Source organism: Lissotriton helveticus, chromosome 1_2 (assembly GCF_964261635.1).
Source record: "Lissotriton helveticus chromosome 1_2, aLisHel1.1, whole genome shotgun sequence".
Taxonomy (NCBI): domain Eukaryota; kingdom Metazoa; phylum Chordata; class Amphibia; order Caudata; family Salamandridae; genus Lissotriton; species Lissotriton helveticus.
Genome location: NC_136058.1, coordinates 279,277,783 through 279,303,862, shown reverse-complemented (window position 1 = coordinate 279,303,862; position 26,080 = coordinate 279,277,783). Strand labels below are relative to the sequence as shown.

Genomic DNA, 26,080 nt, shown 5'->3' with positions numbered 1-26,080 from the left:
TGGGCATCTCCTTTGAGGGAGTCACCTTGCTTCTTCTGAGCAAGCCCCAAAGAGATATTCTAGTAAGTTTACAACATTAATTGACCCTAAAGGGCAAAACGACTAGAAGAAATATTTATGCAACCTTAATTCCAGAAGCAATCTGTTCTATGCAAAGTGTGGAAACTAAAGAGCTCTGCGATGACCGGATCTGGAGTTATTAGAACCCAGTCGTTAATCCGATATATGGTGTAGAGGACACTGGCGTAAGGAAACATGAGGGGGCCCCCTGCATAGTACATGAAGGGGCCCCCCTTCAGACTCAATCTGGAGCTCTCTGGCCACAGTACTGTGCTGAGGGGGGCCCCCTGGAGCTTGGGGGCCTCCCCGCACGGCGGGGGCCTGTGTTACACCACTGGTAGATGCCCATATAAAGTTACCTTCTCACTCACTGAAGAAAGTCAAATTGGTTTTCTGCCGCAATGGGTCAATATATTACCAAACCATTGGAGCATGGCTGTATGCTATACCCCTCAATATAGGCACCTCGTGGTTGTCATGTCTCAAAATCCTAATCGGAAGATCCCCTTGGGTTGTTAGCTAGCAAACCACATTTCTTTAACAGTCTGCCAAGCGCGACGGTTAAAGAGCGCGCTTCTAGGGCCCGGACCCCCCGGTTCACGCCCCCCCCTCCTTTTCCTCCTGTAATCTGGGGGGTGGACGGATCGCCGCATGGCCTCCGCCCACCCATTTACTTCCGGGTCAGTCAGTGACGCATTCCCGGTGAGGTGCGAGGGGGGAGGAGACCGGGGCCTATTTAGGGGCTCGGGTCAGTGACCCCGGTCTCTTTGTCTCCCTCTTCCTCGCCAGACCGGCTGCACTCGCCCGCGACCTGTGCCTCCGCACTTATCCCTAGCTTATTTAACTTAAGTTTCCCCCGTGCTGTGTGGAGGTCAGGCGGTGAGCCGTCTCGAGGCAGCTGTGACGGGGAAGCGTGGAGGCGAAGGAACACTGCGGCGTCCTTTCGGCGGCGACTGGTCACATCAGGTAAGGGGGTGTGTGCGGCGAGGGGGGCCCCGGGCGTAGCTGTGGGGAGCGGGTGCAGCGGCGAGACACAGCGCTTCGGCTCTGAGGCCCGGATTCCCTGCGGCTGCGAGCGGGGACCTCCGGTGTCACTGCTCCCCTTCCACATGTGCGGGAAGTCGGCGAGAGGACTACGGGAGGGGCGCGAGTATCGCGCACCAGGCGGGCGGGAAATTAGTGCGGGCGGTCTTTGTTGATGCGGGGGCCAGCCTAAGATTAGCGAGTCAGCCTGGAAGCAGCGTGCGAGTAACCATAGCACGTACTTAGCATACAGTAGAGATCGGGCAGTCGGGAGGCACGCAATAAGCGATCGCTGGGAACTCGATCATACCTAGTCACAGGAAGCCTGGAAGGAAGGGTAGCCATAAGCGAAAGGATACTGATCCAGAAATCGCACAACTGCTGAAAATGGTGTTAGCCAAGCTGGGCAATGGCGATGAGAGTAGCGAAGAGGAGCTAGAGGCTCCTGAGGACCCAGCACCTGTGAGCATAGGGGAGCGCCCAGGCAGAGAAGGTGTACCACCCAGGGCAGCTTTCCCTCCTTTAATTAAGAAACCTAGAGTTCAAGGCAAGGGGAAAGGGGGGGCAAGCACAGAAAAGGCAGGGCTCAGGCCGCGAAGGTGCCAGCATGCGGGGGCGAGAGTCCAGTAGGTCCCTCCATCCCATCCCCGCAAGGATTAGCGCCCTCCCCTGCACCCACTCCAAGCAAAGAACCGAGGGATAAAAGCGCGAGCGCGCCGGCTGACCCGGTAGGGACAGCCCTGGCAAAGATTAGGGAAGCCCTAAAGGTATTGGCACCAGCGGAGACGGCGGTTGAGCCACTTAAAACATTGGTAACCCCCTCCCCAGCACCTCAGCAACAGATAAGTGTGCCGGTAGGGGTGACACAAGACCACACAGCAGGAATCCGAGCGACGATGGCCACCCTTGTGAGCCAATTGGCAGCGCCCCCGGGTCTAATAATACAGCAGTGGCTCCCTGGGTGCCCCCGAGTTCGGCAGAGCAGGTTGCACTAAGCACTGTACAAAAACAATTAGCCCTCTTGGTTGAGGCCCGTGGCAAGACACCCATTGCACCTGGGCTTGATTTCCCTATGGCGGCAGGTTCATCAACACCCTTGGGAGGTAAGACAGGGGACGAACCAGGCAAGGCCGCTGAGGGGCTGGTGCTGGCTGCGGGGGCCAGAGTAATGTGTTATCTCAACCAGGCACGCTAGCCACCCATGTGTCCAGTGAAATGAAAGAAAAAATTTGGAAAGGGGTATATGTGGACATATTCGCGCTGATTAGGCCAAAGAGGCGGGAAGTGGAATACAAAGAGAAAGAGGGGAAGGAGGGGTCCTTCAGGGACAGAAAACCTAGAGTGGAGGAGTCATTTGCCAATTGGTTGGAGGGTTGCATGTGTTTAATAATGTGATGTTGGAGAAGAAGCTAGAGTTGGCAATTTCATTGGTGTTCTACACGAATAAGATTCTGAAGGCCCATGCGTCCCTGGGTGCGACAGCGTGGTTGGACTACGACAGAGACTTTAGGTGGGCGAAGGCGACCAACCCGAACATAGGGTGGGACCAGGTTGAGGTTAACGTGTGGTTAGAGAGTGTTAACAATAGGGAACAGCATACCAAACAGCCCTTTCGGACATCTCGGGGGGGCTCAGGGGAAAAGAAAGGTACATGTTGGGCCTTCAACAAAAAGGAGCAGGGGCAGTTCAGGATGATACATAACCTCTCAGCTCCCCGCGGGGCGTCGGTTAATGACGCCATCGACCCAGCCTTGTGCACAGTGACTTACTCCTTCTTTGATGCTGCCTTGCAAAAGGTGAGGGCCTTAGGGCCTGGGGCTATCATGGCCAAGACAGATATCGAATCCGCCTTTCGCCTATTGCCAGTACACCCTGATGATTATCCTCTATTGGGGTTTCAGTTGAACAACCCTTTCTACTATGACAGGTGTATGCCAATAGGGTGTGCGGTTTCGTGCAAATACTTTGAGACCTTCAGCTCCATGCTGCAGTGGGTTTTTACCTTCAGGACTGGCTGTGAGGAGGTGGTGCATTACTTAGACGACTTCATGGTCATGGGGCCGGCCGCCTCAGAAAACTGTGTTAGAGCCCTAGAACAGCTAGTAGCTTTGTTTCAAGAATTCAGGGTCCCCTTGGCGCCAGGGAAGACAGTGGGCCCAGAGACATGTATGACCTTCCTGGGCATTGAGATTGACACAGTGGCAGGGGAGTGTAGGTTGCCCCTGGACAAGGTACAGGCCTTTTCGCAGGCCATTGACGATGCTCTGGTGGGTCCTAAGGTGACGTTACATCAGTTACAGGTTCTGGTGGGCCAGCTCAATTTCGCCCTGAGGATAATTCCCATGGGGCGCCCGTTCTCCAGGTCAATTGCCAGGGCAATGGGGGGGTTGCAGCACAAGCACCACCGAGTACGCCTAAGGGCCGAGGTCAAGGAGGATTTGGTGGTTTGGCGCAATTTTCTGAAAGACTTCAATGGTAAGGTGGTGTGGCCGGCCCCTATGGTATCTAGCCCTGATCTGGGCCTGTTTACTGACTCTGCAGGCAGTTGTGGCTTTGGGGCCATTTTGGGCCCGTCCTGGTGTGGGGCGCAGTGGCCACCAGAGTGGAATGAGGTGGGTTTAACTAAGAACATAGCCTTCCTGGAACTTTTCCCAATTGTTGTAGCAGTAGCCATATGGGCTGAGCGATTCAGGAACAAGTCAGTGATCTTCTGGTCTGACAACATGGCAGTGGTAGAGGCCATCAACAGGCAAGCATGTTTTGAGGTTGTTAAAACACTTGGTGTTGGAATGTCTAAAACTAAATTTAACATTTAGGGCGGCACACATACCGGGAGTTGACAATCACGCTGCTGATGCTCTGTCTCGTTCCAAGTTACAGGGCTTTCGGAGATTCCACCCGCAGGCGGAAGAGCGGATGACCGGGTTCCCTTCATCACTGTGGACGATTGGAGCCCGGCGTTAGCGGAGCTGGTAGGTGCCACTCTGAGTGACAGTACCAGGAGAGCATATCAGCAGCATTTCAATTCCTACAGGTTGTTTGTGCAAGGGGCCGGTATCCCAGCACTGTTTTCCCAGGAAGCGATATATGGCTTCCTTCAAGTTTTAAGGAACCAGGGCAGGGCGGTGTCATATGCAAGGGCGCACGTGTCAGCGATAGGTTTCTTTGCCAGGCTAGCGGAGGAGAGGGACCCAAGCTCATATTTTGTGGTACAAAAGGCCCTCTCAGGGTGGGCCAGACTAGAGGGGCCCAGGCGAGATTGCCAGAAGCTGCTGGATATTGCTACATTAGCGGGCATCATAGGAGTCCTTCCCAAGGTGTGTTGTTCCCGGTTTGAGTGCGCCTTATTTGGCTCAGCCTTTACATTAGCCTTTTATGGGGCCTTCAGAGTAAGCGAACTGGTGGGTTCTTCTAGAACAGATCACGGGAGGGGCCTGCATTTCAGGGATACATCAGTATCGCCGAGAGGCTTGGTAGTGGTTCTAAGGAGGTCCAAAACGGATCAGAATGGGAGGGGATCTACCATTCTGTTGAGTGCGGTCCCCGGGGTGATCACATGTCCAGTTACCAGTTGCAGGAATATTTGTCCCTGCGCCCTGCCATGGGCGGGCCTGCTCTGTATGTACACGAGCAAGGCCATTGTCTTTCCCAATACCAATTTAAGGCAGTCTCGGGCCAGGCGTTAGCACAGATGGGATTGGGGGCCTCGGGCTATTCCTCGCATTCCTTTAGGAATGGGGCAGCCACTTTGGCGGCGGGGGCAGGCTTGCCTTCCAGCACGGTGAAAAGGGTAGGGCGCTGGTCGTCCAATTGCTTCAGGAGATACATCAGACCCGTACTGTTGTGACTGAATGTTGATAACCTGCCAAAACTTGTGTTGACTCTTCTATTTCTATCTTATGCAGTAAGATGCCTGCAAAGGTGGTGTGGGTATTGGGGCACTCGTTCGTGCGGCACGCCACGGTGCGGTTGCGGCAGCGGCGAGTGGAGAAGCCGGTGGGGTTGCGCAGAACGGAATTCCTGTGGCGAGGCGTTGGGGGCCTGCGTATTTGGCACCTACAGCGGCTCGTGGAAGAGATAAGAGACCAGGAAGGGCCGAGGACTCCCGACTTGATCATCCTTCACTTGGGAGGGAACGATATGGTGGACAGAGGTCGGCTAGCGGTCAAGGAAGCACTGCTGACGGAGTTCGCATGGTTGGGGCGAGTCTTTCCTTTGGCAAAAATAGCTTGATCTTGCATGATCCCGCGTAGGACCTGGGGCCCCGGAGTGCGGGCGAGGTCCCTGAACGTGTCAGTTCGGCGGCTCAACGGGGAGTTGGCCAAGTTGTGCTCAGAGAAGGGCCGCTTGTGTCTGATTCCACACAGGATGATTTCTGGTGAAGCAATGTACCACCAAGATGGAGTGCATTTGTCGGACTTGGGCACAGATGCTTGGATAAAAGGACTTTGGTCATTTGTACAGAACGCAGGTGGGGAGGATGACAGACCTAAGGCCCTTGGTCACCCTTGTGGCGGTAAAGAGACCTGCGAACATTGACATTTACTCACAGAATGGATGGGAGTCTGCCCTGCGTACTCCCTAGGCCAGCACTGAGGGGGGGAGACGGTAAGTTCTCCACTGGGAAAAGGTAACCACCAGCTGGGGAGGCTATGGCGACAGGTTTCGAGCCTCCTGGGTTCCTGGGCAGCCTGGTGGTCGGGGTGTGGGCCCCGGAATGGCAGACAAGGTCAGAGGGGAGGGCCCATCACTCCAGGGCGCAGGTGGGTTGCACCTGGCGCAGTACCTCTACCCCCCCCTTAGGGCTGGGGGGGTTTTCTACCATCTTTGAATGTCAATTATTAAAACTGTGTGTTTTCTAATTATGCAATTTAACTTCTTTGTCATGTTTATGTGGTAATGTGTATTAAACATGGGCTTTTTAACCCACGCAAATCTCTTGATGGATATTCATGTGGGTTTGGGGATTCGGGTGGGGGCGGGGATGTGCTGGGGGGATCCGGGCCCTATGCCAAGCGCGACGGTGAAAGAGCGCGCTTCTAGGGCCCGGCCCCCCCGGTTCACCCCCCCCCCTCCTTTTCCTCCTGTAATCTGGGTGGTGGGCGGATCGCCGCGTAGCCTCCACCCACCCATTTACTTCCGGGTCAGTCAGTGACGCATTTCCGGTGAGGTGCGAGGGGGGAGGAGACCGGGGCCTAATTAGGGGCTTGGGTCAGTGACCCCGGTCTCTTTGTCCCCCTCTTCCTCGCTGGACCAGCTGCACTCGCCCGTGACCTGTGCCTCTGCACTTATCCCTAGTTTATTTAACTCCCACCCGCCCGTCCCTGTGATCAGTAGGGTGAGGGGGCGAGTTGCGGTAAAGAGACCCGCGAACATTGACATTTACTCACAGAATGGATGGGAGTCTGCCCTGCGTACTCCCTAGGCCAGCACTGAGGGGGGGAAGACGGTAAGTTCTCCACTGGGAAAAGGTGACCACCGACTGGGGAGGCTAGGGCGACAGGTTTCGAGCCTCCTGGGTTCCTTGGCAGCCTGGTGGTCGGGGCTTGGGTCCGGAATGGCGGACAAGGATCAGAGGGGAGGGCCCATCACTCCAGGGCGCAGGTGGGTTGCACCTGGCGCAGTATCTCTACCCCCCCTTAGGGCTGGGGGGGGTTTCTACCATCTTTGAATGTCAATTATTAAAACTGTGTGTTTTCTAATTATGCAATTTAACTTCTTTGTCATGTTTATGTGGTAATGTTTATTAAACATGGCCTTTTTAACCCACGCAAATCTCTGGATGGATATTCATGTGGGTTTGGGGATTCCGGGTGGGGGCGGGGACGTGCTGGGGGGATCCGGGTCCTATTGGACAGCTACATTTAAATGTGGACAAGCAAACCACAAGTCTCAGAAGGCACTTGTTTGCTGGCAAAAAATCCTCGAGTCGCTAAAAGTGTTACACATGACATGTGGCAAATTGATAGTACTGCATTCACCTCACAAGATTATCTCAGAAAGGTGAGCAGGGCCTATTGCATGTCAGTAATATCATTCGGCAGACCGTTAGCACTGAGGAATAGTTGTTTTGCTGAAGGATTACATGTAAGAAGGCCAGTAGTGGGGTAGGGGACAGTCACCTGTCCGATTTGCTTCTAAAAAGCTTGTAGCTTTAGCTCTGAACAACGTGTCACCAAAAGATCAGTCGTGCTGGGCACAATCAGTGAGTAACACATCCGATTCACCTCTGAAATGTCGGCTAGGCTGGGGCAGAATCTTTCCAATATCAGTCTTGCATCCTGAAGTGCAGAAAAATTGGGGAGGAGCTAGTTTCTCCCCTTGCACCCTCATATATCTGACTCCACCTCAGCACTACTGTATCACATAATGAAAAGTAAATAAACAAAAACACATGAAAGCTGTATTTGTAGGGCGCACGGTCAAATCGAGGGGCCTCAAAGTGCCTCGGGAGATTCAGACCAATGGCCATAGAGTTACTGGCCCACCACCTATGGCACCACCTATGGCTTAATGCAATAATGCTGATATGTATATTCAGTGCAGGGTGCTGAGGAAGGCACATCTAATGCCGAAATGCATTCATCGCCACTGATAGTTGCATTGAGGAAATAAAGCGTATTCAAAGGATTCCCCTCGGGCCTCTGCTTTCTTTTCGGAGGGAGTTGCTTGTCATATATTCTGCGCCAGCCAGGGGCGCAGCTCAGATGGCCCTGCTGCTCAGGTGATCCGGACGGCACTGGCACTGCTTTGCAGCGATTTGGAGTTTGAGGTGTCAAGAGGTCCGGTGTCCGCCACGATGCCCGGGTTGACCCAAGTGGTGAGAGGCAGGGCCGGACTGGGAACTAAAACCGGCCCTCGCAAAGGGCTCGGATGCCCCCCCCCTCCCCACTGGGGGGGGGGGGGGGGGATTGGAGGTGCTGCCGAGGTGCTGCTAGGGCCTGTTTTCGGCCGATTTTGTTGCAGGGACGATTTTGCAAAAACGGCCCTCTAACAAAATCGGCCCCCAGGGGCTCAAAACCGGCCCCCACCCTTGTGGCGTACCGGGGGATCGCCCGTTGCTCGCTATGGCCAGTCCGGGCCTTGTGAGAGGTATTTACCTCCGGTAGGCCATTTTGTGGCTACATAGCTGCCCCCGCTTATTTGATTCCTGGGCTGAAGGGCTGCAGCAGTACGAGGGGACCCGAGGAGGCGTTTTGTGACTTTGGTGCTATCTCTGGGGTTACATCACCATAGCCTGCACAAACAATAACATCCTTCACCACTTGGCTAGAACCCCCCACACCGCCGACCCAGATGCATTAACATGTTGCATTCTGGGAGTTGGAGTTTGCATAAAGGTCGCAACGATCAACAGGTGAGCTGTTACTACCTGGGGAGGAGCGTATTGTTCTCTGCTACATAAAAAGAGAAGCAGGACTATTTGCCTATGATGACAGACTCTATTCAGTGCAGGGCGCTGAGGAAGGCACATCTAATGCCGAAATGCCTTCGCCGCCACCGATTGTTGCATTGAGGAAATAAGCTTCAAAGGATTCCCCTCTGGCCTCTGCTTTCTTTTCAAGAGGGAGTTGCTTTATATATATATATATATATATATATATATATATCTCAAGAAACAAATCCCACCAAATTCCTTGATCCTCAAGGTTAGTATGAATGTGTTAAGATACAAAGAACTTTATTGAAACGTACAATTGTAAGCGTTATTTTGCACGAAATACATTCACACTAATTTGGTTTTCAACCGTTTTGGTTGTTCTAAGTTTAAACATCTTATATGGAAAGGGAAAATCAAACCCACTTGGGTTAGAGCTCTCTCCTAAGAAGAGGAAGCCGCAGTGACTGTATGTGGCTTTAAATCTTTATTTAACATGCCGAATATTTTACAAGAAATCGGCTCTATAATTCTTAACTGAGTTGCTGGTGTCTCCATTATTATTGTTTATTTCAGTTTAGAACTACTCTGCAAAATAACACGGAGAGCTACGCACCCTGTTAGTTATTTGAATTGAAGCACTAACGAAAGTCTTTTGTTTGTTATCCTATGTTGTGATCACATGTTTTGTTTATTTAACCAATAGTAAACTCACACAACTTAACTCGTGACCAAGGGACGGCTTTCCCGAAACGCGTCGAGTTGCTACTTTGTTGCTGATGGTTTTTGTCAAATAAACCACTTTGATGCAATGTAAGTGTTCGTGCATTCATACTAACCTTGAGGATCAAGGAATTTTGGTGTGATTTGTTTCTTGAGATTAAGGATTCGCCATCCAGCACAAACCGCTGTCATTTGGTGGAGGGGTCATGGCGCCGTTCAGCTTTTGCTGAACCTTGTTGATATATATATATATATATACATATATATATCTCAAATCAGTTGCAGATTACCCATTTGTACATAATAACATTTCATTTCCGGCTGCACCGTGCTGTCTGATATTGCTGAACATTTCATTTCCGGCTGCACCGTACTGTCTGATGGTGCTGAACATTTCATTGCCGGCTGCACCTTACTGTCTGATGGTGCTGAACATTTAATTGCCGGCTGCACCTTACTGTCTGATGGTGCTGAACATTTAATTGCCGGCTGCACCGTACTGTCTGATGGTGCTGAACATTTGATTTGCGGCTGCACCTTATTGTCTGATGGTGCTGAACATTTCATTGCCGGCTGCACCTTACTGTCTGATGGTGCTGAACATTTAATTGCCGGCTGCACCTTACTGTCTGATGGTGCTGAACATTTCATTGCCGGCTGCACCTTACTGTCTGATGGTGCTGAACATTTGATTGCCGGCTGCACCGTACTGTCTGGTGGTGCTGAACATTTCATTGCCGGCTGCACCTTACTGTCTGATGGTGCTGAACATTTGATTGCCGGCTGCACCGTACTGTCTGATGGTGCTGAACATTTGATTGCCAGCTGCACCTTACTGTCTGATGGTGCTGAACATTTGATTGCCGGCTGCACCGTACTGTCTGATGGTGCTGAACATTTGATTGCCAGCTGCACCTTACTGTCTGATGGTGCTGAACATTTGATTGCCAGCTGCACCTTACTGTGTGATGGTGCTGAACATTTAATTGCCGGCTGCACCTTTGTCTGATGGTGCTGAATATTTGATTGCCGGCTGCACCGTACTGTCTGATGGTGCTGAACTATTCATTGCCGGCTGCACCTTACTGTCTGATATTGCTGAACATTTAATTTCCGGCTGCACCGTACTGTCTGATGGTGCTGAATATTTCATCGCCGACTGCACCGTACTCTGATGGTACTGAACATTAAATTGGCAGCTGCACCGTACTGCATGATAGTACTGAACATTTCATTGCCAGCTGCACCATACTCTGATGGTGCTAAACATTTCATCGCCGGCTGCACCGTACTCTGATGGTACTGAACATTAAATTGACAGCTGCACAGTAATGCATGATAGTGCTGAACATTTCATTGCCGGCTGCACGGTACTCTGATGGTGCTGAACGTTTCATTGCCGGCTGCACCGTACTGTCTGATGGTGCTGAACATTTGATTGCCGGCTGCACCGTACTGTCTGATGGTGCTGAACATTTGATTGCTAGCTGCACCTTACTGTCTGATGGTGCTGAACATTTAATTGCCGGCTGCACCTTACTGTCTGATGGTGCTGAACATTTGATTGCCGGCTGCACCGTACTGTCTGATGGTGCTGAACATTTGATTGCCAGCTGCACCTTACTGTCTGATGGTGCTGAACATTTAATTGCCGGCTGCACCTTACTGTCTGATGGTGCTGAACATTTCATTGCCGGCTGCACCGTACTGTCTGATGGTGCTGAACATTTGATTGCCAGCTGCACCTTACTGTCAGATGGCGCTGAACATTTAATTGCCGGCTGCACCTTACTGTCTGATGGTGCTGAACATTTAATTGCCGGCTGCACCGTACTGTCTGATGGTGCTGAACATTTGATTGCCAGCTGCACCTTACTGTCTGATGGTGCTGAACATTTGATTGCCGGCTGCACCTTACTGTCTGATGGTGCTGAACATTTGATTGCCGGCTGCACCGTACTGTCTGATGGTGCTGAACATTTCATTGCCGGCTGCACCTTACTGTCTGATGGTGCTGAACATTTCATTGCCGGCTGCACCGTACTATCTGATGGTGCTGAACATTTGATTGCCAGCTGCACCTTACTGTCTGACGGTGCTGAACATTTAATTGCCGGCTGCACCGTACTCTGATGGTGCTGAACATTTCATTGCCGGCTGCACCGTACTGTCTGATGGTGCTGAACATTTGATTGCCTGCTGCACCGTACTGTCTGATGGTGCTGAACATTTGATTATCGGCTGCACCGTACTGTCTGACGGTGCTGAACATTTCATTGCCGGCTGCACCGTACTGTCTGATGGTGCTGAACATTTGATTGCCAGCTGCACCTTACTGTCTGACAGTGCTGAACATTTCATTGCCGGATGCACCGTACTGTCTGATGGTGCTGAACATTTGATTGCCAGCTCCACCTTACTGTCTGACAGTGCTGAACATTTAATTGCCGGCTGCACCGTACTCTGATGGTGCTGAACATTTGATCCTGGCTGCACCGTACTGTCTGATGGTGCTGAACATTTGATTGCCGGCTGCACCGTACTGTCTGATGGTGCTGAACATTTGCGGCTGCACCTTACTGTCTGATGGTGCTGAACATTTCATTGCCGGCTGCACCGTACTGTCTGATGGTGCTGAACATTTGATTGCCAGCTGCACCTTACTGTCTGATGGTGCTGAACATTTAATTGCCGGCTGCACCTTACTGTCTGATGGTGCTGAACATTTGATTGCCGGCTGCACCGTACTGTCTGATGGTGCTGAACATTTGATTGCCGGCAGCACCGTACTGTCTGATGGTGCTGAACATTTGATTGCCGGCAGCACCGTACTGTCTGATGGTGCTGAACATTTGATTGCCAGCTGCACCGTACTTAACAATACAGTTGCCAGTGCAACAATACACAACAAATACACACCAGGGCCACTCTTTGTAAATAACTTGATGTTGTATTATTATATCATCAAAGTTCTGCAGTTATTACTTGTTAGTGAAGACGGCACAGTGCATGAAGGTGATAAGCTTGTGATCTATGTGGGTAAATAGAGAAATCTCAACAGGGGCGTTACATCAATTTTCAACAAAGCCCAACTCATATGTTGGCATCTTTGTACAGAAGGGTTTTCAAGGACACGCTGAGGCTACGTTGACGTTTCGACCCTATGCTGTGAATCTGTAGGTCTCATCAGGACACGGCCTCTGTCTAATAGCCTCTGTTGAATCTTAAAATCTATCCATACACCAGGATAAAGACCTCTGTCATCTCAGTCCATACTCTATTAAATACCGTTGACTATAACTCTGGCCAACCCTCCACCAATACCAGAGCCGCCACTCAGTGTCTCAGGTAGACACCCAATGCAAACAACAATGCAGGAAATATTTTATTACCGGCTGAACATTGTATTACTGACTGATGTGATTCCTGCACAGTCCTCTGTATCCTGGATAATGCAGTGAGTTCTGTACACCAATGGTTGATAAACTAGATTTTCAAACAGTGGTGGGGAGGCGGACTGAGTATTGCAAAATGCTGGGAGTTCAGGGGGACTGCTTCTCGAAATTTCGTGATGTGGTGACATAGTGACAGGCTTGTAATTCTGGGTGAAAGTACTGAGTACCAGAGTGATGCAAGGTTACTACACATTTGCAGATTCCTACACTTTACTGAATGCTGGGGTTATGGCTACACAATGCCTACTAAAGAGATAATTGCAGTACTCTACTGGCTAATGTGGGTTGTGGCTTCACAGTGCCAATTGATGGGGTGATTGGGCACTGTATTTGCTAACAGGGGTTTAAGGGGGTTATGGGTTCACTGTGCCAGCTGATAGGGGGATTACAGCACCGTACTGGCTAATGGGGGTTATGGCTTCAGAGTTCCAGCTGACGGGGTGATTGAGGCACAGTATTGGCTAATGAGGTTATGGATTCACTGTGCCAACTGATGCATAGCTGCTAAGGTTTCAGATTGCTTATGTGTGACATTTTCATAATTCCACTGTAAATATGAGTGCCATTCAAGAGGGAATATCCAGTGGCAATTTAACTATGTTTGCAAACTTTTACTGGATGGAATGCAGTGCTAGAACAACCCACCCTTCTAAAGGATCTGTGAAGTATGGAAAATATGGCAAGGAATTTCCTTTGATATATGGGGTTTGTCGTATTCATCACACTACCCAAACTACTCTGCAGAACTTGACCGTTATTAAAGCCAATGGGATTATGTGACAATGGAGAACCAAATTATGCAGCACAGGAACCGCACATGATGTTGCAGTATGCAGCACATTATCTGGCAGTATTTCTTTTTATCATTTTGAGCAAGAAACTACATTTTTTGTTGAATTCTGGAAATTGTGGAACAGGCAGTCACATCCTAATTCCATTGATCCTAACCATTGCAATTGTTTTCAATAATCTATTCATGAAAGGTAAAACATAAGCATTCTGATTCCAAACAGGGTCACTTGTTAGATGCACATTGAGGAGATTAGCTTCTATAATCTCTCCTTTCTACAGACAGAATGTCTTCTTTAACAGCCAGTTTATTTTTGTCAAAAATTTTGCATTCTTAACTACATATTGAACTATTGTTATTTTCTTTTTACAAATACACAAACAGTATAGTTCTGTAAATTGTGAGAAGCTGGCTTAGTATATGGTGCATACTTGTGTAAGTGGGCACTCTGCACCAATCCAGACAATCCTTACTGTGATTTTAGTGGTCTTAAACAACCTTAGAAAGCTCTCTAAGTGGTAGCTGTGGAGAGCAGCCTTCAGGCTTAGTCCAGGAGGAGTGCAAAGCAGCTTCTTTTACCATAGCATAATCTTATTGATATAGATTAAGTGAAAAAGAACCACACAGTGTAGTTATAAAAAATATGTATTTATTATAAGACACTTTCTAATACATACAGATATCTTCCTGCTTGAGATATACACAATACACACAATACTTTGCAATAGAATCAGGTAAGTAGCACAGATATAAAGTGGTCACCAGGGGGAGATCAAACCATATACTAAAATAGTGGCATGCGAACCCTGACTCCAGTCAAGACTATACTCAGAAGACTTAGAAGTACCGGGGGCTCAGGGAATCACCGGAGGTAAGTAACCAGGAACCCCATGAAGGCCGTGTGCAAAGTGAAAACACGACTGCGGGCTCAATACAAGTCAATGGGCAAGTCGCAGTTGCAATTTTAAAGACGGACCCTTCCCAATGGACCCTGACGAAACCCTGTTGAAGACAGAAGTTTGAGAGTCACCCCACCCGTGGATACCCTAGAAACTAGGATACCTACACAGGGGAAGCCGGGTGCTTAGGTGTGAAGTGGCGTCGGAAACCAATGTAGACCACAATGGAGGACTTCAGTGAAGATGCCACTGCTGGAGAAGGTGAAAGTATCCAGTGGAACCCAACGGTGGATTAAAGATAAGAAGTACCTGCAAGCAGAGGGTGCAGATTCCATACCACTCAGGAGTGACCAGGAGGAACGGAAGACGAATGCCCACCAATGTTGGGTGCTGAAGAAAAGTTGACAGTGACCGTTGAGCTGCAGCTGTGCAGACCGGGCAACACTGTGGAAGACCAGGAGCCGATCACGAGCTATCCCACGTCGGATGTCGAGAGTTTAGGAGTTGGTGTCCGTCCGGAGCACCAATAAGCCTTGGCAACTACAAACAACGTGGAAAGCAAAGAAGGTGCAATGTGGGACCAGCAAGGTCCAGGTGACTCACCACAGTCAGAGGAGTCAGGGCAGGCACGAGCAATCAGGGGAGCCTTGTGAAATCAAAGAAGACCCTCAAGAGGACCCACAAGTCGGAGGCACTGGAGTCGCAAGAGGACTTCGAGCAGCTCACCAAAGATGCAGGCCCACTGTGAAAGTGATGCGGTGAGGACAAAGATCTTGGTCATAGGAGATGCTTGGGGTTGGAGCTACTTGGAGCCCAAAGATCTTGTAGGATGGAAGCCAACAAGCCTATGCAACAGCAAGTTGATGCGGTGCACTGAGGTTTGGTTCCTGCGACTCCGACGAGGGATACTGGCCTCAAACTTGGTGAGAGTACAGGGCAGGCCTTGAGTAATGTGAAAAACCACCACCTGTATTGCTGAGCCTTTTGGCGTTTGTGGGAGCCCAGGATCAGCTTTGTTTCCCTGCCTGCAGATGCAGGGAAGTAACTCCTTCACTTCAAGGGAGATTCTTGCAGGAGCACCCTCACATTTGGGATCAAGCACCCTGTGTTCAGGATGGAAAGTCCTGCTTTAGAGTTGACTTTAGGTTTTAAGTGCAGTGACCTTAGATATAGAGAATCTATTTCTTCCGTAAGTGGTGCTAGACCCAGCTTACATAGGCTGCAATGGTAGGCCTGTAGTTACAGTTTGAGTGGTCTCCCATGGGTGGCATAATGCATGCTTCACCCCATGGGGGACCCCTGGGGTACCTATGCCCGGGATACCTCGGTACCATATATTAGGGACTTATAAAGGTACACCAATATCCAATCTGGGAGGTACCTAAGTACTTACTATAACCAATTTCGGGGAAAAAGCACAGTAACGGGGGCCCAGGTTAGCAGGATCCCAGTCAGACTAGTCGGAAACAGCATAGTACCAGGCAAAAAGTGGGGGTAACCATAAAAGCAGATCCTACTTTCCTACATTCATATTTTAACATATAATTCTCACTTAATATTTTGATTAAACATTTTTTGTTTTTAAACCCGCCGCTCCTTTCGTCTCAGTTTATGGTGTCACCAGAATCTTTTATTTAAAATACTGGACTATATTGCACAGTTACATAATATCTTATGTAGAATTGTAGAGTGCTTTATCACCTGTGAGGACATCCTGACACTTAGCAGGCGTGAGTCTAGCCAAACCTAGTGCTTAGTGGTACTGCTGAAAAAGTCAGGTCTTAAGCTACTTGCCAAATTCAAAAAGTGAGGAGGAGGCTCTTCGCTACAAGTCATTCTGCACTTTAAGACCAATGTATGAGAAGGCTCGGCCACAGAATCTTTTTTCCCATATACATGGGATGTGTGCATGTACTAGTCCGGATGAGAGGAGGGGGTTAGAAGGTTTGTAAAAGCAGATACGATTTTGAGTTATGCTAGCTACTGTTATGTGGTGCCTTGAAACTGTGGTTGAGGAGTTGAATTCTGCTTGTTTGCGTGTTTCCAAGTGTCTGGGAAGGTCGTGGAAGAGGTGAAGGTGTTCAGAATGGGTGTGAGCATGGGTGGCAGTTCTCTGCTGTAGGCATGGTGGGGTCAGAAATCTGATGGGGCCCCTGACTGGATGAACTTCATGTTGGTGGTGGTCTCTTATGGGGTGATGTTGTTAGCATTGGTTCTTTGGATAAGATCAGGTGGTGTTTGGGAAGGTTTTGGTGTTTGGGTTTGTCGGATCCGGTTGTGATTTGAAGTTGCACTTAATGGCTGTAATTTTGTTGCTGAAGAATTCACAGCAATTGTTGCAGAGTTCCTACAAGGGGGCAATTGAGTTGAAGGTACCCTCTGATGAGATGAAATCCTTTCCAATGGAAAATATTTTTTTGCTTCTGTTGCCCGCGGCATTGGTGTTATCCACTAGGGCGGCACATTTGGTGGGCCATATCATTTGGTGGTAGCATCTCAGGCCTAATTTTTACATGCTCCTGTCTGTATTGTCCTGGCTCATTCTCCATTTTTGCTCCAGTTGTCTGCAGTGGCATTTCATCATTCTTGAGTTCCTCCATGTACCAAGTGGCCTAGAGTCGAGATCTTGTATTGCTATGTTAGAGAGGGCCAGGAGGTGATCCACTTGTTTATTTTATTTATTTATTTAAGAAGTTTTATTTAGCACTAGCCTGACCGGAGGGTATCGGAGCGCTTCACATCAGTTACACAGCAGAGGAAAAGAGAGCAGAAAAAAATACACTAAGGCAAGACAGTCTAGATAATAATAATCATAGTCACAGTGACGTAAAAGTTCCATTTCAAGGTCATGCTAACATCGAATCCAGGATGAGGGATGTGTCAATCTCAAGGCTCCAGCTGCTCCTATCTGTTCGTTATGGATAGGTCGAGGAAAAGGGTTTTGAGCTGACTTTTGAATTTAGCGAAGGAAGGAGTAGTACTGATGTGAGGGGGAATAGAGTTCCAGATTTTGGGCGCGTTGCCGGCGAAGGACCTGGCTGCGGTTTTCTGTTTTCGTGATTTTTGCAGGATGAGAAGTAGGGTGTTGGAGCTTCTGAGGGCCCTGTTCTGGCCAGCTTTTTTGAGTTTGGCCGCCAGATATTCGGGTTTGTCTGTGTGAAGGACTTTGTGGGTGAGGCAGACTGTTCTGAAGTTCGCCCGCAGTTCTATTGGTAGCCACTTGAGTTCTTCGAGCGCAGGAGAGTTATGATCAAATTTCTTTATTCCAGTGACCATTCTGGCAGCCGCATTGAGAGTTGTTTTCAGAGGAGCAAGATGTGTTTTAGCTATTCCAGAGAGGACTGCATTTCCATAGTCTAGTCTTGACAGCACCAGTGCTTGGGTGGCTTCTTTAAGATCTTTGGGTGGGATAAAAGGTTTTATTTTGTTTAGTAGCATCAGGTTGAGGAAGGCGCTCTTCGCCGAGATCTTAATGTGTTTAGTCATGTCCAATTTTGAGTCTAGTGTAATGCCTAAAGATTTAACAGAAACGGCCAGGGTGAGGTTCCCGTTGAGCGCATTGATAGCTTTTATCCCCTCAACCGTTTGTGGGTTTTCTTCTTTGTTCGGAATGAGGAGGAGTTCGGTTTTGTCCGGATTCAGTTTTACGTGGTTACTAACACAGCCACAGTTGCACTTCTCTTAGTGTTTCGTTGAGTCTTTGAATGTCTTTGGCCGATGAGATTTCCAAGTTAATTTGAGTATCATCAGCATATAAGTGGAAAGGGATGTTAGCTTTTCTGAGTAGGGTGGTGAGGGGTTCTATGTAAATGTTGGAGTTGAGGGGAGAGCACGGATCCTTGGGGTACTCCCTGTTGACAGGGTGGAGGTCGGACTCAAAGCTTTTGAGTTTGATTCTCTGGAAGCGGTTATGGGAATGAGAAGAACCATTTGAGGACCACCTCGTCTAGACCGGCCCTATCTTTGAGGGCCTTGAGGAGAAGTTTGTGGTCTACTGTGTCGAATGCTGCCGATAGGTCTAGGAGAATGAGTAGGCAGCATTGGTCCAATGATTTGTAGATGTCATCTATTATGTTGAAGATTGCGGTTTCAGTGCTTCAACCTTTCCTGAATCACGACTGATGGGAGTCGAGAAGGTTGGTGTTGTCCAGGTGTTGGGTTAGTTGTTGCAGTACACATTTTTCTAGGATTTTGGAGAGAAGAGGAAGGTTAGAGACGGGTCTGAAGTTGTTCAAGTAATTTATGTCTAGGCCTGTTTTTTTAGCAATGGGGTGACTTGTCCCACTTTCAGACAATCCGGAACAATTCCGGTTTTAAGGGAGCTATTAATAATCCTGCACCAGAGAGGGGCTAGGGAGAGTTTCAGCTTTTTAGTGAGTTGAGCAGGTAGAGGGTCTAGGGCATGTGATGAGGGTTTGGAAGTGGAGATAAGTTTGACTATCTCTTCTTCTGGGATGGACTGGAAGAGAGATCTGGGTTTAGTAGTAAGAGAGGGAGCGCTACCAAACACCTCACCCTGGCTGCTATAGAGAAGTGAGGCGCAATTGGTGTTGAGAGATCGCTCGATCTTGGAGATCTTATCACTGAAGAAGTTGTCAAAGTTGCCGCACCGTTCTTTGGATGCCAGCCCTAGGGACATCTGATGATGTTAAAGAGCTCCTTGGGTCTGTTTTTCGCGCTATCTAGTGCGGAGTGGAAATACATGGATTTTTTATTCTTGATATGTCTGTTGTATTTCTTCCGGACTGTTCTGAGTTGATCGCGATGATTGGTGCTGGGCATGGTCCTCCAGCGTCTTCCAGCGTCTTTCTGTGGCTCTTAGTTGTCTCCTTTCATCATTGATGTCTGAGTCGAACCATGATCTGGACGGAATAGGACGATTTTTTATTTTTTATTTCAGGGGAGCAAGTTGGTCAAGCAAGGTTACCAAGTTTGCATTATAGAGCAAGGTGAGATCAGTTGTGGAGAGCTCATTGTCACTAGGAAGGAGCAGATTTAGCCTCTCTTCCATGACATCCAGGGGAATCTGGGTGAAATTTCTGGACCATTTGGGGGGGGTCAAGGACCGGAGGCAGGGATAAGACTCTTTGGTTGATGTGGAATAGGAACATATGGTGATCCGACCAGTCCACTAAAAGAATGTTGTCGATCGTAATTGCGTCCTGGTGGGCAACGATGGCATCCAAGGTTGCACCTTTGTTGTGCGTTTTTTCCGAACAGTGTTGGGAAAGATTATTGTCACAGAGGAGGTTGTTGAGAGATTGAATTAGAGAGTTATTGGTTTCATTCCAGTGTAGGTTGAGATCTCCCAGGATTAGGTAGTTATTGTCTTTGAGTGCGCAATGGGCAATCAGGTTGGATAAGTGTTCCCCAAATGTGGGGGTGTTGCCTGGGGGGTGATAGAGAAGGTGACAGACTAAAGGGCTGTTGTCTTTAGTCTTAATGTTGACAGAGAGACATTCAAATGAGCTGTACTTGCAGGAGTCAGTTACAGCGATGTCTATGTCATCTCTATGGATGATGGCTACACCTCCCCCTCGTTGATCTTTTCTATCTTTGTTGACGATGGAGTAGCCTGGGGGCACAAGCATATCTAAACGGGGAGGGAGATCTCATTTAGCCATGTTTCTGTGATGAACTCAATGTCTAGATCGTGAGAGAGGATGGCTTCTGCTAATTCCGTTGCATGTTTGGGAGCTGATCTACAGTTAATGAGCAAGCAGTTAGTGGATAGACTCTTTTTTCTAGGGTGCTTTCCTGGTGGGGTCTTAGGTATGGTGGAGAGGGAGGGCGGGGTCTTTTGACTTTAGAGGGGGGTATTCTCTTCTGCAGCCTGTGGACACTTGAATATTGGATTCAGTGAGGCTGTGGGAGGAGAGTCGTAAGAGGAGGCTAGGTCCGCTGCTTCTTCCGCGTACATTGCTGCTTTGGTCCTAGAGGGTCTTTGTGTCTGGGACACAGCAACCTTACTTGGGGGACTCAGTAGCTTGGACACGGGGGATTTGGTTCTAGTGAGGGTCAGTAACAACGGGATCTCAACGACTGTTTTTGTGGGCCTCTAGCCGGTTATCGAGGACGGGAAAGGGCTCGGACTGGGATTTTAGAAGGTTAGAGTTGGTCGGTGGAGAGGCCCTTGTATGGGATTGCTTGGGCATTTCGAGCCTTGTCTAGGTTGGTTATGATTTCATCAAGGCCTCTGAATATTATTTCTAACTGATTCTCTAATAAGATCAGCCGGTGTTACATGTTTTCCGGGGCAGGAGACATGTCGTTGTGGGTAGGGACAGCCCTTGAGGTGGTGGGCAAGATCGAATTGTGGGGTTGAGGAGTTTGGGGAGGTTGTTGCTGTATTTGGGTCTGTGGGTGTTATGAGTGGTGTTCCATTCTTTGTTAGTAATACTGTTCAGCGGGCTCGGCTGGCGGTGGTATGTGTACTTTCGATTGGGACAGAGAGACTGAACTTGAGGAGGGCATGGTCTATCCAGAAGACTGGTGTGCATTTTCGACTAAGTTGTTTCAAAGGTGGTAAAAATAGTGTCCAGGAGATGTCTGATGGCGTGGGTAGGTTTGCTCGTTGGGTGGGGTGCAGGCTTCCAAGGTCTAAGATGAGTGCTTCTGAGTTGGGATCCGTATTATCTTCCAGGTAAAAGTTCAGGAGTAGGATATAATTGCTGGTGTCGGGTGCGAGAGATGCAACAAAGTTCATAGCTCGGAGTGGTCTGTAGATAATAGTACTGCTTAGGGTGAAGTTAGCTGTGACGTGGGGCTTGAATGACAGGCATTCCATTTTGGAGGATGACCGGTCAGTGGAGGTAGTTCAGATGATGGCGTTCTTGTGGATGATGGCCATTCCTACCTATAGGCTTATGAAGTCTGCCTTGCATGGTGATCTTGTAGCAAAGAGAGTTGACTGTTGTGCTATCATGTGCCAATGTGGGGTTCAGCCAGGTTTCCATAAGGAGAAGTAGGCCTTGGGTGATGTCAAGAAGCAAGTTCCCGCTCTTTGTGGCGTCCTTGGTGAGTGAGCAGGTGTTGAGAAGCAGGAGTGTGTAGAGTGTTGTGTTGGTGGCTGCAGGACTGTGGGAGTGTGAGAGAGTGATGTGTTGAATGCTGTTAGTAGAAGTGCAGTTAGTGTTGAGTGTGGGTAAGTGCATGAAAACTTGCAGTAGAACACTTCCTTTGCTGTTGTGTCGTGCAGCAAGACAGCAGCGTGTTTGCTGGCGGCCGGTGTTGAGGACGTGGAGGGTCGCAGTGGTTTAACAGCAGGACTGGAGAGGGCCAGGGTTCCTGATGCTAGGCCGGGTCCAGGCACAGATGGACATGCCTTTGGAGTGCCAGCATCATGCTTGCTGCACATATCCAAGCTGTGGTCACAATTAAGTAGTTCCTGGAAGGAGGAAAAAGTGATGTCACTTCCTGTGCTGGTGGATGGTGGAAATGAGTACTCTTATTTGGCTTCTCAATTTTCAATACTGTAACCTCACAAAGTAACTTATCAAGACTGAATGCAAAGAACAACACACTGTCCAACCCAAGCTGCTGCCTCTGATCACTAAAATGGATGCGATCCTTGTGCTATTCATAGCTCTTTCAGGGCACTACATAACACTGGCCCATAATAACTCTCCAATCACATCTGCTTTCATAAATCCTCCAGACACCTACGGTCGGTTGGACTCCTACTTGCACAAATTCCACGCATACAGAAAACCAGATCCCACGGCCAAGCCTTCTCCTACACCACTCCTAAAGCATGGAACAACCCACCGCTACACAGAAGAGCTTCCTCCTCACTTTTTGAATTCCGCAAGAAGCCGAAGACCTGGCTTTTCTATAGTCCCACTATGTGTGGCTACACTCACACCTGCTCAACGCTAGGAAACCTTCCTGGGTGATAGTGAGCTCTACAAATCTGCGTAACTTAACAGCTAGAAATGCAGACAGCATGCCAACAAAGTCCATTTATGATCATCAGGTGGTTGCTACCCCTATGAACATTATGAGCAAAGCACAATGTAATTGATACATGTGTAAAAATTATTCAAGACCCGCATGTAAATGTTAACCATCTAATGCTCAATTTCTAAGATATTAATTTGGGAAATCTGTTAGGTCTCCTGTTTTAAGGATGTTGTTTTCACAGTAGTTTACACTGTGGGTTATAGTGATCGGTGTGTGCTCAAAGACCAGCTGAACTTGGGCAGTGGTTGCAGGCAAAGGACAAGGTAGGAGTATTCAGAGAGACGAAACAAATGCATTGGAGAGAGTGCTCACAAACCAGATTTCCTTTTCAACCCCCCTGCACCTGTAGGTTTACCATGGGCAGTCCTCCTTGGGGCTATGGTGAGAGGCAAGATGGTTCCTTGGGGGTCAGGGGCAGTTTCAGTGAACTCTAAATGGCTGCGAAGCTTTGAGAAGGCAACGCCAATAGAAGCAGGCCAGAGCAACAGAGCTTAAACAAAGCATCTGACTTAGTTGGAACCTTCAAGTAATGAGTTGGACTCAGATCAGCTTTCAAGAAGCACCATAGCGGTTAACTTATGTCTGTGTTGATGTAACTCTTCATATCTAAACTGTAGCCGGGACCTCAGGCAAACACGGGGAGGCGGGTGCTACCACCAAAGATGCCTTCGCTTGACGCCCCTCCACAGCCCGGGGACTTATGGGCTGAGCAGGCCGCTTTTGGATCTGGGGAATACATTTGAGATTTGTTTTGGGATTAGCTACTTTTCTCTAGATCTTAAGGGACAGAGGGAAAATGGCAGAGATCGGACAGCTGGTGAATCGGGGTGAGGCATTCCTCCTTGGAGCGGCCCTTCCCCTCCTGCAACAATGGAGCAGAAGATAACATCTGGGTGATGAATGCCATCTCCGGGTGAGCAAAGGAAGCGAGACCAGCGTCTTCTCGAGCTCTTCCTTTCATAGGGAAGTGTGAGGGCATTACCGAGGTACGAGAGATACATGGCGTTTTACCACGACTGGAGTACGGCGAAGGAATACATGAAATGATCACTCCCTCTGCCGTGTCTCGAAAGGTTCCCTGTGCCGTTTTCCAGAGTGTGCAGACAGGCAGGCCCCTCTGTCCTCGTTCAAGCGGGAGCTCTGAGGCCCTGTGTGTTTGCCGTGCTGCAGCATCGGCGGCCGAGGTCTGACTGCGGTAAACGGATCCTGTGTTGCGGCTTCGGGTTCGCTGCGGTGCTATCCGATATACAGCTCTTGGAGAGCTTGCTGTATTTACAGGTCAGCTCGGCCACCGGGGATCTGGGGCGAGAAGATGCTGTCTGCAAACGCCTCCTGCCTGCGATGCGACCCCCTTCCTCCTTCTGGGCTGCTTCTTTTTTTACATTCACACATTGTCGCCCGTCCTGCTCTCGCGGTGTCCTGCAAGGTGACGGTGAGGGGGTCAGAGGTGACACTGATCAGTGCCCGTACTCCTTTCCTGATTTACAAGATGGCGTTAGCTCGTGATTAGCTTGACCTCTGTGCTTGTGATTCCTTCCCTGGTTCCTCGGCGCAGGGTGGGGTTGGGCAGGGCGTCTCTGCCCCGGTGTCCGCAGTCTGTGCCCCGAGCTGGTGGCCAGCAGGAGAGCAGCTCGAGGGAGGCTCCGCCTTCAGGACTGAATGGATCGGGAACACCTGCTGCAAATGTAAATGATCAAAAATACCAATGGAGTTGAACTGGTGCAGAGTCACACCGTGCAGCCATGGACCTGCAGTAAACACGGGCCGAAGTTTCACCTGTCGGAAATATGACGTCACATCCTAATCTTGAAAATGTAACTGTTCACCAAAGCACTCTTTTTCCAGGTCCGCAACTGCCGGAACTCCTTCATCAGACCCCTTCAGGCCTCGGCGGCGATATGCGACACCTCGTACATATCCCAAATAAGATCGGATAATAACTCTCAAGTTTCATATCCAACTCTGCACACCTGTACGAATCACGAGCGTCCGCTGGGGGCACATGGCTGCATACTAGAAGAGCACAAACTCCTTAGCAATCCCGTCAAAATACAGATACAGAGATAACCATGTATTTAAATCCAAAGCCCCTATTACTCACAACCTACCGAGCGCTTCCTGCAGAAATGAGGTTAGTGAAGGCTTGAGTGCGAGGTTTCTACGTTCACCCAGCAATGGATCATCAGCACCGAGGCAGTTTTACTGGGGGCTGCCATTAACTCCGAAGTTCTTCAAGTTTACAAACTACTACCGAATAATAACGCGTGACAAAAGGATTCCTTTCTCGCATCACACAAACCACCTCCTTATACGTGTCCTCGCTCTGTTCCAGTGATCTGTAGAGTAGGAGGCTCACCCAGAGGAAATAACAATAGAAGCGGGGTATCGTCCAATCCCTGCTGCTGTTTAAACGTGCCTCAAACCGAATCTGTGGGGATACGGAGACTTCTCAGGGAACCCAGGTGAACTGAAGCGCTCGCCCTCCCGGTGCTGTACTTCTTATGATTTTCTTCAGTCCGTACTTGGTTCACGACAGGCTCATGACTTTCCCAGACGAGGCAGGCTCAGTATAGACCACGTATCATACATGTCCGCGTCACTCACATGGACGTCCGGAGTCCCGATGAAGGTGCATCGTAGGTTTACTTCGCTTTGACACGTGTCTCGGTCTTGGGTTGTGGGTATAAACATGCTGCTTATATATATTTTTTATTTTGGACAGCTTTTTAAGAGATAACAATGAACAACTTGAGGTTGGATCGAAGTTGTGTATTTATTCAATAAGTCACATCTACACAAAGAACAACGTTTTTCTTCTTTTCTTTAGTTACTCTTTCATATCTGGTTTTGATCCATAATACATTTCACCCAAGTGCGTATGGTGTGTTGGTATTGGTGTATAGAATCTCTGGAGCCCTTGGTAATTGGCAAGACAACGCCAGGAATACAGTATAACACAGAGTAGCTGACTGGAGACGAGTGCAGTATTGGTGTCTGCCAAAGAAAAAGGGTGCATCCTTGGCTGAACCTGGACGACTGGTGGCATCCTTCCTAGATTGTATGTGTGTTTGGAGGAGACTTTACTACATATTGTATGAAGGGATGTTCCTCAAATATAATAACACCTCTGTGCTCCTAGCAGTATGAATGTACTGCGTTCTTGAGAGAGCGCCCACTTTCCGGCCATGAGCGTTTCTTTTGTTGGTTGCTGTATCCATTTGCTTCCTCCCTGAGTATGATTGTCACAGTCAATGCTTCCTCAGTAACCTTCTGGTTCCTGTACAGAGAGTGTGGTTATTGTACAGTTTACGCCTGTGTTAATTTCACGGTTTCTTCAATTCCAGGCGTACAGCTTTGCCATAGGGACGTGGCCCAAGAACGGACTCCTAGACATGAACAAAGGCATGAGCCTGCAGCACATAGGAAGACCCCACAGTGGGATAGGTGAGTGTTTCCTCTCTAATCATATACCTACAAATGCTGCTTTTGCTTGTGGACCCTCCATGGAGCTTAGAGGCCTGCTGGGACAAGGCCTGATGCAAGATGGTGGCAAGTGGCCGCGCAGAACTTAGTTCTAATGATACTGGATCAAGCACCAACCTCTGCCATCCAAATCTCACTACTTACCTCTCACTGAATATCTCCCTGCTTTTTCATTTGCCTGACAATTTCCATGTTTCTGCCTGTATTCTTGGTTATCAACCTATCTCCTTACTTCTGTTACTGATCTGCTTCTTTGATTTTCCACCTCTTTCTTTGCTTCCCAGCCTGTTTCAGTTGCCGACTTCTT

The 26,080-nt window shown here is 49.1% G+C and overlaps 1 protein-coding gene across 7 annotated transcripts in view; it reads left to right on the top strand.

Annotated features, from left to right (window-relative positions):
• The window catches only part of ERI3 (ERI1 exoribonuclease family member 3), a 1,714,120-nt gene that overhangs the window by 1,078,438 nt on the left and 609,602 nt on the right, over positions 1 to 26,080 (top strand). For all 7 annotated transcript variants that reach the window (XM_078671725.1, XM_078671720.1, XM_078671724.1 and 4 more), the window contains one exon: positions 25,635 to 25,734. In XM_078671725.1, the coding sequence (XP_078527851.1) occupies positions 25,635 to 25,734 (100 nt within the window). The remainder of the gene's footprint in view (positions 1 to 25,634; positions 25,735 to 26,080) is intronic.